This window comes from Diadema setosum, chromosome 1 (genome assembly GCF_964275005.1).
Source record: "Diadema setosum chromosome 1, eeDiaSeto1, whole genome shotgun sequence".
NCBI classification, from domain to species: Eukaryota; Metazoa; Echinodermata; class Echinoidea; order Diadematoida; family Diadematidae; genus Diadema; species Diadema setosum.
In genome coordinates this window covers 24,663,204-24,682,030 of record NC_092685.1, presented here as the reverse complement: position 1 = coordinate 24,682,030, position 18,827 = coordinate 24,663,204, and the positions used below count along the sequence as shown (strand labels likewise).

The 18,827-nt window shown below is 38.9% G+C and overlaps 1 protein-coding gene across 1 annotated transcript; it reads left to right on the top strand.

Moving 5' to 3' along the window:
• Window positions 1–2,599: 2,599 nt before the first annotated feature.
• LOC140228752 (serine palmitoyltransferase 2-like) lies at window positions 2,600–16,042 on the top strand. Its single transcript, XM_072309031.1, has 12 exons — window positions 2,600–2,749; window positions 5,265–5,432; window positions 6,341–6,495; window positions 7,567–7,712; window positions 8,320–8,444; window positions 9,627–9,720; window positions 10,565–10,670; window positions 11,030–11,249; window positions 11,773–11,899; window positions 13,421–13,556; window positions 14,134–14,263; window positions 15,197–16,042. Exons 1-12 carry the CDS (start codon window positions 2,609–2,611, stop codon window positions 15,296–15,298), a joined length of 1,650 nt encoding a protein of 549 aa, XP_072165132.1. The 5' UTR covers window positions 2,600–2,608; the 3' UTR covers window positions 15,299–16,042.
• Window positions 16,043–18,827: the final 2,785 nt, after the last annotated feature.

Genomic DNA, 18,827 nt, shown 5'->3' with positions numbered 1-18,827 from the left:
AAGTTTGTGAGAGAACATGTGGCATATCATTTGGATGAAAGATATGTGTACTAGTACATTGATCCAATGGCAATCTTTTGCTTTAATTCTGGTCTTGTACTACAATCTGAATCCCTCTCAGGTTCAGCACTGCAATTTTCTTCAAATTTCCGCACTCTTGGGGAATTTATTTTGATTTAAAAGTCGTTGTCATGATTGTGTCTTACATAGATAGACTGTCAGAACTTGGCTCAAATTGGAGGTTGATCCTGATCTTCTTTATCAAATAAGTAGCGAATTGTGTCTTTCAAAAAGCTGCAGTCTGTACCATTACACCTTGTACAAGCCAACACATTACTTTCTGGTTTTGCGAGTTGGTGATTTTTCTTGTATTTTGATTCATCTGTGCCTTGTAAGATATAGAATAGAAATATTTCTGTGCAGGCCTGTGTTGTTTGTTTTTGTATCAATTTTAATCCTCTTTAACATCCATGTCATAGTGCATGGATGCCATAAAGTACTTGTACATATTCACAATTGCATAGATTTCCAGTGCAGACACTCGACCTAATTTCCTAGTACCGTGTATTAATAAAACTGTGCTTTATTTTGATTGTCAGTTGCAAGTCAGCAGCATTTAATTTTGATTGGTCCATGTTAGCAAGTGAGAGGTGGCTTGAGTAGTCATTTCCTAAGTTTAATGTGAAGAGACGAAGTCCTGTGATGAAATGTTTGAATGCTTGAGTAGGCAGACCCCGTATTTGCATTTCACAGAATATTGCTTGTGGTTTGTACTACATCATGTCACCTCAAGAGATGTCATCGGTATTCATACTGTTATACTGTGGTATTGATTCTCAGTGGAAAGCTTTGTAATGTATAATACAGTTACAAGTTATTAGAGTCTATGTGGGAATATGTAGTGTATGATTTATATTTATACTTTGGATGTGAATTCAATTTGAAAACTACTGATATCACCTTGACTTTCTGTGAGTGTCAATATGTGTGAATGATAGAAATAAAATGTTAGCTGATGACAACTAGATGTGATATGTTTACTGAATGCACTGTACTTGAAGACTTCCTATTTATGATGTATACTTATGAATGCTCTACACTGTGTAAGTTTTTGAGAGATGTGTTTATATGTGTGTGTGTTGTTGTTTTTGTTGTTTCATTTTTTTTACCACCACACAGGCATCCAGACAAACATATATATATATATATATATATATATATATATATATATATATATATATATATATATATATATATATATTTTTTTTTTTTTTTTTGGGGGGGGGAGGGTTGGCATGGAGTCATTCAGCTACCAGTTTTTATTGTGTTTCTCAGACTATTTGCCATCAATTAATTATGGGGGGTGCTTTTAAGTACTGTCGATGGTGACAATGGTGACAATATATCTAGCAAGTGTACGTAGATGTTTTAGATGTGCATAATATATATATATATATATATATATATATATATATATATATATGATATGTGTGTGTGTGTGTGTATGTTGAGATCTCATGTATTGGCTCCACGAGGAAATGAAGAAACAAACTGGTGATGCATTTTTGGGCAATGAAGTCAAATAAACTTGTGCTTTATTAGCCAAAAAAGCATTTCCAGGTTGTTTCTTCATTATTGTATATATATATATATATATATATATATATATATATATATACATGTGTGTGTGTGTACGGTTTTATATTATATACAATGTATATATATATATATATATATATATATATATATATATACAAATTTTGTAGTAACTTGACAGTTATTATATATATATATATATATATATATATATATATATATATATATATATATATATATATATATATATATATATATATATATATATAATAACTGTCAAGTTACTACAAAATTTGTTCTGCAAATGTTACAGAGCAAGCACTTAAAAGAAAAAAAGAAACATGTATATGAGTAACTTTATTAATATGCATGTATCTTGCTTTGGGTAATATATGAATGTTTATTTAAGCCCTAAAGTGAATTAGTTCAATGATCAAAGAGTGTACATGCAGCTGTTTGGTTCGAATCCCATATGGAGTTTCATCCACATCAGTCTCTTTCACCCTTTTTGTTTTCATAGAATATGTACAAGGTATACTAGTAGTTATAGGCAAAGTCGAGTTTGGGTTTTTGTTTGTTTATTTTATTTTTTTTTTTTGGGGGGGGGGGTTCCAAGGGTTTTTCTCTCTTATTATACACTCTTTTTCTTTTCTTTTCTTTTTTTCTTTCGGAAAGTACTGTTTCTGGAGGATACAAAAACTGATTGTCAACTTCGTGCACATCCCACTCCGACTCTTCAACTACTAAGATTTTGTTCGGGATTTACTTTTTACCTAGATGCGCTCATTATTGCACCTGTCAGTAGTACTGTTTTTGTACAGCTACTTCATGTGCACGCGAGAAACTCCGTGCTGTGGTTAGGTGCGCTGTATGGCCTCATTCAGCAAAATATGCATATTCATGATGCTTATCGCTCGGGCCGATCGAGCGAGTTATGATGTAAGGTTTATTCCCTGTTATAGCGTAAGCCGTAGTAAACTGATGTGAGAGAGTCGCTAAACACTTCCAGAAGATGGCCTTACACAGGAGAAATGGAGCTCCTTATGGGAAGAATTTCTCAGATTTCGGCAAGAATGGCAGCGTTGCTTATTCCAACGGGCATCACAAGTCAAATGGAGTTCATTCGACTGCTTCTACACCATGCGAACCAAAGGTTTGTATCACTTGTGTGTTCGGCTTCACTTGCCTGGCGACGTAGTGACTAGTGTTACTGTATATACCATGCCCATGGCACGCCCAGCCTGTAAACCTGCACGCAGCAGGCTGAATGCAGGGCGATAGTGTTTCGGCAAGCTGCGGCGGCGGCGCCGTGACAGCCCAGTTGTACACCTGACTAACGTTACTGAGCTCGAAAAACGGAGCAAAAAATGCAAACAAGAACTCTTTCTCTACCTCAGCCCGTCTTCCTATGATTGTTTGTTTTCAATGCACTACATCCAACTCCACTGTGAAGTTTATGATTCTGTACAAAATATAAATTAATATATTATAAACACTAGGAACTGTTGGTTACCTCAGTGACCCTAAGTTCTTGCACTGGTAAAGTTTAATTTTAGATCTAACGTTAGTTACTGAGTATAATAGTCTGTAACTGTTAGTCAATTTACTCCTTTGTTGTCTTGTGTATAAACATTAAACATCAACGTGTGCCATTTTAACTCCAAGACGCCTGAATTCAACCCATAATGTTTGTGGTACGCCTAGCTAGGTCTCTGTCCAGAGGAGGGTTTTTTTTTTCATTTTGTTTTTTGTTTTTGTTTTTCTTTTACGGCTCTCCTCCGGGGAGGTTTCTGTGAAGCCAGATGTACGGTAGTCTCTGCAGAACATATATCCAATGACAAGATACAGACCGGCAATTGTGCACTTTACGGCCCTATATTATCGGTACCTCATTCGCCGTATGCCAAGGTATTATCCCATGAACCACCACGCACTGAGCAGCTGGCGAGCTTCTCTTGCTGTATGGAACGCCGTTTGACAAGAGATAAGGTCACTAATAGCCCGCCTCACTCACTGCGCTCGCTTCTGCGGAGCTAGCAGACACTTCGAACACTGTGTGATCGCGATTTCGCGTGCCGATCCGACCCCATCGCGCAAACCAACCACGCGGGCGAGGCTTGTGTTTGTGTGTGTGTGTGTCCATGTAGTGGCTGCCCATAAATCGGTAGCTTGAGTCTCTAGAACCTATACACACTTCGCACGGCGTCTGGTCGGGCTCGTTAAACGGTAACTGTGTAGAGACGAAATAAACACTAACAGACTGACAAATCAGGATAAGATATTTTTTATTTTTTATTAGTATTCCACAAAATAATTTCGCCAAAGCAGCGAGTGGAAATATGTCCTCTGCAATAGGTTAATTAGTGATTCCCTACTTGAGATATAACGCAAAATTCATTCATTTGAAATCATGATTGAAGCACGGAAGTTTACCACTCGTTGCGTTCCGTTGTGTGCCAATGCACAGCACCCTGTCTGCTGGCGCTCGATCACACCTTGCCGCACAGGGAAGGGCATTAGAGCAACCATGTGGCGTACCGTACGAGCTTTCATTATGCACACGCACGCCGTGATTCACACACACTGCATCCCAACGCGAAATCTCACACACATGTACATTGTACACAGTACAGTGCCGGAAGACACGCTGTCGACCCGCGGTGCATGATAGGTACTCAAATTCGTACGCACTGCTCGATTGGGGTAAAATCTTGCACCGATAATATAGGGCCGTAAAGTGCCAGACCGGCAATTGTGCACTGGTAGCTGTGAATATGCTCTACTAAACTGTCATGCAAGTAACACAAAAGAGCCTTTTCCTGCACGACACTTGAACTTTGTACAAATACATGTGCATTCTTTATTTCTTTCTTTTTTTCGGGGGGGGGGGGGTTAAAAAGGTCAAGCAATAACTGAAATTTACTGTCCTGAGCATGCTCTTGCTTTGAACGATTGCTGCATGGAAAAATACACTGTACATGTTTTTGTTTAGTTTGGCTCCACACAATGACAGTGAGTGGTGTATGCTACAATAGTATGTAGTGGTGAAATATTTTTTTTATTGCTTATTTTATTTTCAATCACATGTTGTTACTCTCAATGACTTTTCAGCCAAAATAGGATGAAGTCTCGAGGGGCTGTTCCTTTTTATTCTAGTTTGTTTTTATTTTATCTTTTATTTTGTTTTTGTGTTTTTGTTGGAGGAAAACATAAGGGCTCCATGGAATATAAATCATTGTCATGGATTCTAGTAAATATGTGAGATGACTAAACGTCGACCATGTTCATCTATTTGTGTACAATGTCATATATATGCTAATTTGAGATCCCTCCTGATGGTCCATTTTAGTTAATGGTTTAAAACTGGTGTTGAGTTATAGATGAATGACTGTTTCAGAACAAGTTGAAGGGCTTTATTTGAAGATTGTGTAATCATTTTGTTAAAACTGGTCTCCGATGGTTTTGAGACTTTATGACCCCGTTTACCAAAAAAAATAAAAAATAAAACTTTTTCGTGCGTCGCAATCACTGGGTATGTGCCCTCACTCGGCTTAGCGCAATACAGCGGGCTTCTGCACACACTTGTAAGCTGCAGCTCGGAGAAATAAAGACGAAATAAAAACGGCTAGAAACTAGACTATTTGTTACCCTGTTTGGTTTCTCTTCAGGCGTACCAAGCTAATTTCCGTGAGTCCTTCGAGGAGGCTACTCTGCTCACTGCCTTCCTGACCTACCTTGGCTACATCGTCTTGGCGCTGGTCGGCTATGTCAGGGACTTCTTTCGAAATCTGGGGCTGTCCAAAAACCTGGCAGCCCAAGAGTCTCCCCAGCTGGCGGTAGGTTTTGATCAATTTCTGTGAGAAGTCTCGCATAATATTCAAGTCATCATTTCTTGATGTTTCTATACAAGATTTTTATGTGGTCCAATATGGAATGTGTATATTTGCCAACCCAAAATTTGCATAACATGCATTCAATATTTGTATATAATACACGTGTATGTGAAAGTGTAACACACTTGTCAATTTTAGTCCTGACCCCTAGGTACCCAGGGACATCCAGGACTTGCATCCATTCCAAGTTGGACAGGGATTTTAGCTTTTTCTTTCTTTTTTTTTTTCCTTGGTGGGTCGGAGAATGTCCTGGGGTTTGTCAGAGGAAATTCACTTATAAATTTTGGCTGGATGGGTCGGGATACCGTGGTTTAAGGACAAATATTTACACTGAGGTATATTTTTGAGTGCCTCAAATACAGCCCGACCTGTTGGGGATTTCTGCTCAACTACTGAACCGCCTGTTAAGGACTGGGCCGGAAATTCCTACACAAATTTTGCCCCATTCTGTCAGGTACTTGACAGCTCCATGACTGGGTAGTGTTTACATCATAAAAATGCAACTCATGCAAGTCCCATCCATCCACAGGTACCCAGGGCTTAGGACAACAATTGACAAGGGCATTTAAAAAGAAAGGAATCGTTATCAAATCGCTGTTTTCAACTTTTTCAAGATCGCTGTAATGACCAACACTTTGTATAAAAGTAGGAGTTTGTTGACTGATATTGAGCTTATGCAGAGTTTACTCTCTTCAGTAGCTCCTATTTTATTTATACCAGTGGTCATTTTTGAGAGATGTTACTAGTGTTGGATTTCACATACATTCTGTGCTGATATGTGTCAAATGCCTGATTTGAGTTTTCTTCGGTAATATGAGTGCTGTGGATGCAATTCCTGTCTCTCCATGCAGTCCTTCGTCCCGCTGTACCAGGACTTTGACAGCTTCTTCACTCGTCACATGTACCGCAAGCTGAGAGATAACTGGAACGTGCCGATAGCCAGCCTGCCCGGGGCCAAGTTTGATCTATGGGAGCGGTACAGCGATGACCACTTCTGGTCATTCAAGTATGTGCCACCTGCTTTTTGTTTCTTGAACAGGAGAAAAAAAAAGAATAACTGTTGCAGGGTGGTCCACAAGAGGTTTTAGCAAGTTGCTGCAACGTGCTCCAGTTGTTGAGCAACATCCTCCAGAATTGGCAACTTGCTCTGAATAAAGTGTATAATCAAAAATGTGAAAAACATGTACAAAACTTGAAAAATATCGAACTACTTAGAAAATTTGTACACAAAACATGAGACAGAACATGAAATGTAATTTGCACAACGGGAAATGTGATGTGCCCTCAGCGCACATACAGTTTCTGCAATATTCTCACATTCAGAGCTTGCAACAGTATGCTAAAATTTCAAGTTGTGGACCACCCTGCTATTATTACTTGTCATTTTTTTTCCTTACAAGTAATTTCAATTGTGATATTTCCGGAGCAGTCGTTTGTGTAGAGACCTTCATCTCTGACAGTAGATATCTTCTTTTATTAGAGTGATATGAAGGTTTTGAGGGTTTTTTTGCAATAAGATTTGCAAATTTTGTTGTTGTGATATCTCAGTTTGTTTCAAATCTCCATAATTTCTTAAACTGATTGGTTTAAAAAATAAGTAAAATGTAATTACAGAGTCTCACGAAGGAGCATATTCACTTAATCACAGAATATGGTGTACACATTTAAGTCCATCGTGCAAGATATCGTAACAAGACCAGTTGGCTTGATTTATGATTGACTGTTGGAGATATGCTATGTATTTTCAGAACTTTGAAAAAAAAAAAATTCAGTTAATTTGTACACCATTAACTGAAGCCTCTCTTCATTTTACATTGAAAATTTTGCAAAAGGTCAGGATTTTTTTTTTCTATTAATTTACGATGACCTGAACCACAATCAATGGCCATGGCTTTTATTTGATTGACTAGCTGACCGTTAAGAGACAGAAATGAACCAATGATTTCAGACAATGTAAACTGATTCTGATGATAATATCTCATTGAACCTTGTCAGATGAAAGAGATTAAAGAAGAGAAACTGTAATAGATGTTTATCTGCAATCTGACTTAGTATTCTTCTTCCAAATACAACACAGGCACTCTGGGACCACCAAGCCAGCAATAAACATTGGGTCCTATAATTATCTGGGATTTGCAGAAAACCGCGGCCCAAGAACAGATGCCGTGGAAAATACCACTCGTTACTATGGTAATGGGGTATGCAGCTCAAGGCAAGAATTAGGTATGTTCGGATGTGCTCCATTGTTGGTCATGCTAAACAATTTGGTGTGTTTCTCTTTCAAAATCGTCAGCAGTTGTGTGTAGGTTTTGAATGTCATTACTTGAATAAAAGACTCGTTACAAAATTCTCAAGGGGCATTACCTCGAAGAAAATGTGAAATCAAATTTGGAAAAGAAAGTCGTGAAAATATAAGTCAAGATATATCCAAGTCATTCAGAATGAGAACAGTTGAAAAAGTGACATCAATACTAACACACTTTCCCAAACTTGGCAGTTTATGTTGTGCGTATATGTTAGTAACAGTTAATAGGCAGTTTCTCTCAATGAATGTAGTACTGCCTAGACATTCCAGGTGGCAGTACATAAAGATCACAAACTCCTCATATAGTTGCTTGTTGTACCGTGATTGAAGGGAGTACCGGTATGAATTGAACACCTCCATTGCAATCAGTGTGAAAGGAGACAACTATTGGCATTGACATTGCTCAGTCATTTGTACACATTCAAAAAAGGAAAAAGAGGGAGACAAATTGACAGATCATGGTCTTTGCCATCAGTTTCATCATTGTTTGTTCTTATTGTCATTTTTTCTTGATTTGGTTGCCAGGTAACCTGGCCATACATGAAGACCTAGAGAGGCACATAGCAGAGTTCTGTGGACAGGAAGATGCCATCACGTTCGGCATGGGCTTTGCCACCAATGCCCTCAACATTCCCAGCCTCATGGGGAAGGTACATGTTGTCTTATGCAAGGTTGCACATTGGCACTGGTCTAACGGTCCAAAACCAGTAAAAATCACTGTCGGACCAGAAACTTTTTTTCAGAAATGGACCAATTAAAAAAAAAATGGAAAAACTGGGTACCTACTGGTCTAACAGACATGTTGGACCAGTAGAAAAAAAAATGTGTTAGTGTGTAGCCCTGTCTTGTGTGTCTGCCATACTGTTTGGATGGTTTCGGGCATAGATAGATCCGTATGATTATGGGTGTGTAAACTCTGAAAGAATCCAGCTAGATCAGTTCACAATTTGGATGTGCGATGGTACAAGTACAGTGCAAGAGGCCCTATTTTGTAGCGCATTGTTATGGAAAGAATTGGTCACACAGTAAAACCTAGTCATATGACTTACTTTTCAGTTGTTTGAATGTTTGGCTTTATCAAGGTTTTGAAGGATAACTGGCCATACTTGTGAGAGATTTATGTATTAGCAGGGTGTAACTGAAGGGTGCTTATTTTCTAAATGGATTTTTTTTTTCTTGCAAATAAAGCCAAAACCAGTCTGCCCACAACTGTACATAAACCGAACTCCTACTGCAGAACACACCCTTATAAACAACTATAGCTCTTTTATTGGCAAAGGAAGAATAAACCCTGTCTTTCCTTCTCAAGTTTAGAGAAAAAAATGCTAGCTCTCATAAGGGAATAAAAAGATTATATCTTTAATGTGTCACAGGTATGTGTAAGCAAAAGGACTGCAAAGCTCAGCAGAAAATGTGGCATGAGTGTATGATTTTGCATGTCAAGCATTATATACTGAGTGTGATTTGAAGGTAAACATGGTCAGTATGCATTACCTACCCATGGGCAAAAACAACTTTAGTCATCTCTTATCGATAACAAAGATGTTTGTCTTTAACATACAACAAAACTGAAAATGTTTTAGTTTTTTTTTTTAGAGAGAGAAAGAGATAAATAGTGCAACCAACTCAGTTGAAAAGAAGAATTCACAATTTCCTTTTATAGAGAGAAAGAGAGATTGGAAGAAATCTTCTTTGTTGCTATGAGACATTTTTTAATGGTATTTTCTTTTTTACAGACTGTCAAACATTATGACAGCAGAACTAGCAATAAGAGGCTCTTTTTAACCTCATGTCACTCACTCCAACTCTTTTTATCCTTCGACCTGCCCCAGGGGTGCCTCATAGTCAGTGACAGACTGAACCATTCATCGCTGGTTCTCGGCATTCGGCTGTCTGGGGCCTCTGTCAGAGTCTTTGAGCACAATAGTGAGTTCAGCCTTTTAAACGCTCTTCCCCCCCCCCCCCCACCACGCAGCTTTGTTCCAGAGTTTCAATGGTTGCTGTGACCTGGGTTCCCCCCCCCCCCCATACATGAGTTAAAAGAAGGCAGCTGTGCTGTATGCCAGATGACTTGCAATCTTTACAATGGACTTGAATACATGCGACTACAATGAAAGCAGTGTTGAGGAGACAACGTATAAAGGGACAGAAAATATTTTTTTCTTGCCAGTCTGCAGTGAGTACCCCCTAACTTCTCCCCACCCCACCCCCATTCCAGTGTTTGTGTGTGTGTGGATGATGCTCTTGTTCATTGATGCAAACAGATATGATTTTGGGGCTGTCAGGTTATCTTCGGTACATTAGCAGTCAGCTGACCTGAAATTTTTTGTTTGTCCATTATAAAACATATTTTGCGCAGTATCAGATTATAAAACTTGGTATGCAATACCGAGAGTTCCCCCCCCCCCCCCCCCCCCCGATACCAGAAAATATTGTCCAGGTAATGGAAGCAGAGGAGTGCAACATGATGTCGATATGATTTAACATGATTCGACTCAACAAGTCTCTTCCATGTTCCTAAATAAACCAATGATGTGAAAATAACAGCAATTTTTTTTGGGAAAAAAGAAGTTGTGCATGAATCTTTGTCATTATGTGGTGATGATGATACACATATTTGTAAAGAGCAAATATCATTGTGCTGCAAGAGCGCCTGATGTACTTTACAGTACAATGTATAATTTATTATCATTATTTGTTTTTCTTAATGTACTTTGCTCTCTGGGAAGTGGTTTGCGAAATTAATATATTCATTTCTTGATGATTACAGATATGGAGAGCCTGGAGAAGCTGCTGAGGAAAGCAATCGTCGACGGTCAACCCAGGACCCATCGTCCCTGGAAGAAGATTCTCATTATTGTGGAAGGAATATACAGGTACTTGGATAACCAAGTGATGATGATGGTGATGATGATGATGGTGGTGGTGGTGATGTGATGGTGATGGTGGTGGTGATGATGATCATGATGGTGATGATGGTGATAGTGGTGGTGGTGGTGATGATGGTGATGGTGGTGGTGGTGATGATGGTGATGGTGGTAATGGTGATGATGGTGATGATGGTGATGATGGTGATGACGGTGACGACGGTGAGGATGATGATGATAATAAGATGGCGCAGTAGTAATAGTAGGAGAAGCAGGAGCAGAAAATGCCCTCCAAACATTCTGAGTGGAGAGGACTTGTGATAAGATCCCCTCCTTGTGATCCCCTCCTTTCCTTCTCCTCCCTACAGCATGGAGGGGTCAGTTGTCAGGTTACCCGAGGTCATTGCCTTGAAGAAAAAGTACAAGTGCTACTTGTACCTGGATGAGGCCCACAGCATCGGCGCCATTGGAGAGACGGGGCGGGGTGTCATCGAATACTTTGGTCTGAACCCAAAGGATGTGGACATCATGATGGGCACGTTCACGAAGAGTTTTGGTGGAGCAGGAGGGTACATTGCTGGATCCAAGGTAAGCTGAGCCCATGGACATTTCCTCGTGATTCTTTTGAAGAGGAAGGTGTAACATTGACTGGAGTAAGACATGACAAGAATATTTACAAGGCTCAAACATGGCCTTATGTCTCGTCGATAGCTGACACTTTAAACTAGTTTGAAATGCATTCATATATGCCCTATTCCATGTTATGTGTTTAGAATGATGTGAAAGGACTTTCACAAGCTGAGGTGTATGGGGGGATACCTGGTATTACCCGCCAAAGAGGTGTGGCACTTTGCTCTGCCCAAGGGCATGACATGACTAGAAATGTATTATAAGAAATAAAAATGTCATTGATAAAAAGTCGGCTAGTAAATTGCTATTTCACCATCAAAATGTTTGTTCGGTGGTTGGCCGAGTGTTTCACTGTAGATGCAGTGTTTTATGTGCAAACATAGTTTATCCTGCAAAACTGAATTGTGAATATTGTCACCATAAAACCAAGGATTGAATCTTGATTGTTCTTCTATTTCCACCTGTGTCTCCATCCTGGCAGAACATGGTGGATCACATCAGGATCCATTCCCACAGCTCCACCTACGCCAGCTCCACTCCGGCACCAGTGGTGGAGCAGGTCCTAAGTACCCTGAAGACCATCATGGGCAAAGATGGAACCACAGTGGGTAAGTAAGACCTGGACCAACTTCTCTTCTATAGTCTTTGATGGTCCTGTGGTTCTATTTTTATGCCTCCGCCAACGAAGTGGCCGGAGGCATTATGTTTTCGGGTCGTCCGTCCGTATGTCCGTCCCGTTTTGTCTTTGTCGATATCTCAAGAACCATGTGGTGGTTTTACATCAAGCTTGGTATGAGGGTATATCCTGGGGGGATAATACTTTGTTTGGATTTTAGGGTCACAGGGTCAAAGGTCAAAGGTCATAGGTTATTTTGTGGGAAAAAAGGTTGAAATTTCATGTTTTTCTCCATATCTCGCAAATGGTTCAAGGTATCTTCATGGAACTTAGTATATATGTATACCGATGGGCAGTGATTATCTAGGGAAGTTGGGGGTCATGGGTCAAAGGTCAGGGGGTCAAAGGTCAAGGTCAACTCCTCAAAATATCACTACTTTCCTTATATTTATGCAATGCCTGAAGGATTTTTTTTTTAACTTGATGTATGCATGTATTACCCAATATATATTCTGTGGGAAGTTTCTTGCCAAAAGGTCAAAGGTCAAAAGATCAAAGGTCAAGTGAAAGTGCTAAATTGCACTTTTTCCTCCATATCTCGAAAGTAACTCAAGATATCATCATGAAACTTACATATTTATGCATGTTCTACCTAATAGTGATTCTCTTTGGAACTGTGAGGTCAAAGGTCAAAGGCCAGGTTTAGATTATACTATTTTACCATTTGATACTGAAATTATACTTTTTCTCAATGCCTTGAAAATTACTTAATGCATAAACTTATAAAAGGGTCAAAAGTCAAATAAAATCATCAGTTCCCCAAATATCTGCACTCTGATGTTTTAATCATTCATCCAATTGAACCTAGTTCTAGGAAAGTGAACATTCAGCACATTTGTGGCAAACCTGTCATTTTAATATTTTGCCAATTGTGTGAAACTGTCATCACACATTGTCAAGACATTGTACTATACACCTATTAGGAGAACCATGCATTATGGCGGAGGCATACCAGTCGCCGTAGCGACATTTCTAGTTCACTCTGCACATTATAAAATGTATTCATTATATGTGCAAATATCAGCCAATCTGGCATTTAAGATTAAATGAAAATCATGGTCACAAAGATAGCCAGCATGTCAACAATTGTGAGAATCATGTCATCTAAGAAAAGAGAATTCCAATCTGATACTCCTAAGGTAAGACTATAAAAGTAAGTTCAAATTCATAGAGCTTGGCTCATCTTGGTAATCCTCATGTTTTCTGCCAATCATCTGCTAAAAGAGATCATGTCATGCTAGCATGTCATGTTTTTCTCATTCCGATACTCATACTGATGCACACTGTTTGAGTTTTTTTTATAAAAGAAGAAAGAAAAAAAAAGAAGACACTTGACAAGTAAATAAGTGGTCCATTTTCCTAATCATGGGATTTATGATACATTGCATCCATGGAAGTGGCTCTTCATTGAGTGAAATGTAACAACTTGTCTCTATTTTCCAATTCCCCGCAGGCCAAGAACGAATCCAGGCCCTTAAGAGGAACACACAGTACTTCAGGAAGCGCATGAGGGATATGGGCTTCATCGTCTACGGGAATGACGACTCACCGGTTGTGCCTATCCTGCTCTACATGCCTGCAAAAATTGGGTGAGAAAAAAAAGGATTCCTCCTCCCTCCCCTTCCTCCCCCCACCCCAACCTTTTCAGAATGCCACATTTGCCAGAGATGAAGAAATGTCATTCGTTCTTTGGAGAGTCTGTATGCATGTGTGTGTGTGTGTATGTGTGTGTGGGTATGCATGTGATAATGTTGAACCACATGACTTGAAACAATAGCAATCATGTCTTGTTTACACTTGTGTTTTCAAACAATAACACTAAGTTTATCCTTGGTTCAAGCGATATCTGCTTTGGACGACTTCTTACAGACCCAATGTCTCATTATGATGACTTGTCAATCTTTTAATAGTGTCTTGTTAATGTATATGATTCTCAAACGTAAAACATGTACTCAGTCACCGTAATCAGTGTGTCGTACACCTGCATGTAGGGAAAGAATTGTCCCTGGAGAGAGAATTATCTTGCATCATCACTTCATGATTGTTAGCAGTATTTTAATGGTACTTTGATGTTGCTTTGACAAGTCAGTTGAAAAATTAACAAAACATCTCCTCAAATGATCTGCAAATAAAATCTTGCCCTACCCCCCTCATGCATGCACACAGGTGCTTTGCCCGGGAGTGTCGCAAGCGAGGCCTGGCTGTTGTTGTGGTTGGCTTCCCGGCCACGCCTATCATTGAGGGGAGGGCGCGGATATGCCTGTCAGCTGCCCACTCCATGGAAATGCTGGAAGAGGTGAGTTGAGAGGAGGCAGAAGCCACTTTCTCACACACCCATAATTAACGGTGTTTGAAAATTTATTTTTGCAGTGTGATGTGATAACTGTTAATTCTTGTGTGTGGACACACACACACACAAATTAACTCTTGCGATACTTATTACAATGTGAAATTAATCGTGCTTGATATTTTTTCAAACTCTTATAATGATAATGATAAACAATAATGAATAAACAATAATTTGCCCTGCGCCGTGTGTGTTAATGACGATGATGATCCACAGCATTTGTATGGCGCCATATATCTGTTATAGAAACATTCAAAGCGCAGACTCCTCCAAGACAGTTAGCAATTGAATGCCTGCGGAAAAATGTGAGTTTTGAGTGAGGCTTTGAAGTGATCCAGTTTGTCAATTTCACGAAGAAAAGATGGGAGGGAGTTCCATAGGCACGAGAGGACACCATTAAGTTTTTATCCCACAATGCAACTCACCACAGTAGGATCCGCATGCTGAGATGCCCATGGTCGCATTCCATTTATTTGTTTAGGCGTGGAGCCATCTGGAAATTCAATGTGCTTCAATTGCAGCCAAGTGATATATTTTTTTTTTTGTTATTCCAGCTTTATTTTTGTGAAACTGTTCCTATGATTTGTCTTGCGCTGTATGCTGCATATATATATATTTTTTTTTAATCACGATGCAAAATTTCATTTACCTTATCAAGATTTACCAAGCTGTTAGTAAGTGCAGTTTTTATGGATGTATTTTTCATTTTCTCATTATGTTTAGTGTCTCTTGTTTTATATATTTTAGAAGTTGCCTATGATGGTCTGAGAGTTTGAGTGTGCATTTTTTATTTGTTTACTTATCTATTTATTCAGTATGATTGAATCATTTCAGAAGAGTTGATAATGATGTGTAGACGCTATTATGTGTGTTTGATTCCAGGCCTTACAGATCTTAGATGAGGTTGGCGATTTACTTGGTGTCAAGTACTCAACCCGTCGTCAGATAGAAGACAAGACAGATACCAAAACCAAAGCTGACTGAACACCACCCTACCATGTACCTCATCCTTCCCCTCAACATCTCTGATACCCGCACATCGAATGCTTGAAATCTTCTTGATTGCTTCGCAGATGAAATCTTTGTTTGAATCAATTTGCTTTCGTTGATGCTTTTTTTTCTTCAAATTGTGTTTCGAGATTGATTTGAGTTCTTGGAGAATTCTGTCTATGACATGTGTGAGGAATATGCAGTAGCATCAGTGCAAAATTGGAGCATCTTCCTTTGATGTTCCAAGACACATTTGACTAGAACATACTGAATTAGGGAGAACTTTATTGTAAGAGGTCTGTACTGGGAGTAAAAACCACCGACTAGCAAACATGGGTATATCACCAGTGAAGGTGCTAGACTGAAGAGAGCCGTGAGGGTAGATCTTTTGAGGAAATCCGATCCATATTCATTGATGAGAAACAAACAGGATGTGAATGGACCGAGACAGTACTTGGGATTAATTGTCAGTATTATTTTAATCATATCTGACAATTCTATTTGCACCAAGTGTGCGAAATCTAAGGTGTCAGTAACATTCATCAACATGCCGAAAAAGCCACAAAATTTGCTAATGGCTCAAGAAGAATATATGATAGATATTGCTTTTATCACTTTTGCATGGTGCATTGCTTCTCACCAGCTGACATATGATATTCATGCATGGTGGTTTGTTTCCTTCCAACTAGATAGACAACTAACATTGTGGCAACTAAGTTTGACCCAACATATTATGAAAACAGAATTTTGTGAGACAAAAAAAAAAAAAAAAAATGCTGCAAATTGCTCATTTTCCCCTAAAAGTACTTGATTGCATTCTTGATTGCACTCGACCTGTGCAAACTTTTCTGTTGACAAAATGTGTATTGATGTTGTTGCTTGTCTTTCCCGTGGCCATTCATTTTGTGAAATGGGATTGTTTGTCACATCAAAAGTCTTTGACTTTAAAACCTTATGCAAGCACCACTGGCCTGCAACCTAGTTTAAAGTTTTAAACATTTGCCTTTTTATTTCTCGGGGAAATAGAAGGATTCTCGCATACCATATGTTGTGTTTTGAGGCTCTCAGAAACTGTGCAATTCCTGCACAAAGCCCTCATCAGATTTTTTTTTCTGCCATTGCAGTGTAAAAGCTTTTAAATACAAATGTCATTATTTTCGCCAAGATTCTTTCATTGCACATCAGATGTTGTGCTATACAAGAAACGAAAAAGTACTGGTAGCTTCTTTTACTATCTCCGTATCATAATCCATTTTGTGAGAAGTCAAGCTCACGAGAGTACATGTAGTTGGTTTATTTATTCAGATCTCCTCCCAGAAAAATTTTGGAGAGAAGTGGCATTATATAGCAGGATGCATTATTTGGTTCACTTTTTTCAGCTGATGGTAGCTAGACAGGCTGCTGTATGAAGCTATGGAAAGATGTTTTGCAAAAATAGAACTTAATGTATCCTTCCATTTTCAGAACAAGTGAAAGTTTTGTTGTTGTTGGTTTCAGACTTTTATTCTTGCATTCACATGTGCATTAAGTCAGATAGAGGCTCAGTCACAGTGGGCATGGTCAGCAAAATCTTTTGAAAAGCCCAGATAAATTGGCATGTGGCATGCAGTGATGTCAGTTGTCAGGCAAAAGCCTAAATTCAGGCCCTGGTAGTATTTTAAAATCAGGCTCTTTGTCGTACAATGAGGCTTCATTTCGATGTATTTCAGGCCCTCCCTTTCATTCTAACAGGCATCCCTGCACGTAGAATTTTAACCAATCACATTGTCTCATCATTCACCACCCAGTTTGTGGTCAAAGACGTAGGGTGAAGCATTCTAAGGTGGAGTGTTTGAAAGAAATGCTCGCATATATGGCGGCACTGTTGCCATCACATCGCCAAGCCCATCTTTCACACTGCCCAAGGCCAACATAATGCAGTTTACTGAGGAGCGTTCAGTATATATGCTAACTACGTGGTTTGTTATTTATATAATTTCGAGGCAGCCGTATAATGTATTGGTTGGGGGGTTATACCACAGCATTTGTGATGAGATACTGGGATATTTTACAACAAACGTACTCATTTTTTTTTTTTTTTTATTGTGTCTATTTGTCTAATCCTTGCAACAAGAGTAGATTGTATGTATCATCAGTACTGAAAAATGTCAGTTTTTACGGTAGAATCTTAGCAAGTGTTTTGTGAGTTCCGGTAGACCTTGAAGTGTATTAGACTGAGAATTAGCAAATGCCCCAATCATGACAGAGGACTTAGTATCAGCGGAGGCTTTGGATGGATGTCCCAAAAGTAAAGACTTTCATGCCACAGTTCTTCAACAGATTATCGCACGTATTTGCATCTATAAAAAAAAAAGGGGGGGACAAATTTTAGGAGTAGAGAGTCATTCCGTTGCTTAGCTTTTATTTCACTTTTGCCCTTTTTGAGACAGGAACTCTTGTCGAATGACATCTTGGTGTATATGTTTCAACATGAATTGTTAACATAACCAGGATTGAGACCGCAAAGATTACTTTGTGCACAGAATCTCATAGCAGTTGTGAGTGCATATTTTTGTGTGAACAGTGTATGTGTTTGTGTGTGTGCGTGCGCATCTGAGTGATTTTATGCTGATGTCACATTTATTTGTATGCTTTCAAATTCAGTAGGAGATGATATATATTGCAGCCCTTGTAACATTTTAAATGGCAAATGTAGAACATCTATGACGTCAACTGTTCGGTGATGGCTGCATTTTGCTATAATAAAATTTGATTACTTTTTCCTTTCCTGAATATGAATGATATTTGTATGATTTGATTCGCTGATACTGTTTATAATAATCAGTGTTCAAAGAAATTTGCCTACTGTGTATATTTTTTGCTAATTTACATATATGGAAAAGGGCCTTTTATAATGATTCTTTATCAAAAGTCTGTTGTGGAAGGTGTATTAAAAAAAATGTTTTTTTTTTAAATTAAAAATATCCACTAGGTACAAATTTTGCTAGAGTGAATCTAACCATGAGGACTTGATATCTTTGTTTCATGAACTGTGTGATGATGTTTGCCCTAATTCTTGTGCAATTCCTTGATGTCCATTGATTGCATCCACCTAAAGATTGGTCCATAAAGCTGATGAATTGTATTCATAGACACTCATTGTCCTTATTTCTTAATTTATGTAGATAAACTCATCCATTCTAATCTGATGCCTGTCTAGTCTCTGTAACCCCCTTCCTACCCACACCCGCACACACCCCAACCTCCTGCCCTACATGTACGTTTGTATTCAGAAAACAGCAAGAAACTAGAGAAGCAGTCTGAGAGCGCAGACCTCCGCCAAGCAGCTACTTTCCACCAATGATCTTGTTCTTCCAAAGAGATCAGTGATTTTCACCCACACGTATGCATACTGAAAATCGCCAGATTTCCAATATAGAAGCCTTTTGTTACGTCAGTAATCCTCAGCTGTGTGGCACACCTTGCTCTAGCAGAAACTAGAGCCTGCACTTTAGTGCGCATATGAAAAGCTAAAAAATGCGCA

What these genes read in the sequence shown, in the direction of transcription:
- LOC140228752 (XM_072309031.1), top strand. Translation starts at nt 2,609, where the DNA reads ATGGCCTTACACAGGAGAAATGGAGCTCCTTATGGGAAGAATTTCTCA. An exon ending in TTCCCAGCCTCATGGGGAAG is followed by an intron (nt 8,445 to 9,626) that starts GTACATGTTGTC and finishes GACCTGCCCCAG; the next exon opens with GGGTGCCTCATAGTCAGTGA. An exon ending in CAGAGTCTTTGAGCACAATA is followed by an intron (nt 9,721 to 10,564) that starts GTGAGTTCAGCC and finishes TGATGATTACAG; the next exon opens with ATATGGAGAGCCTGGAGAAG.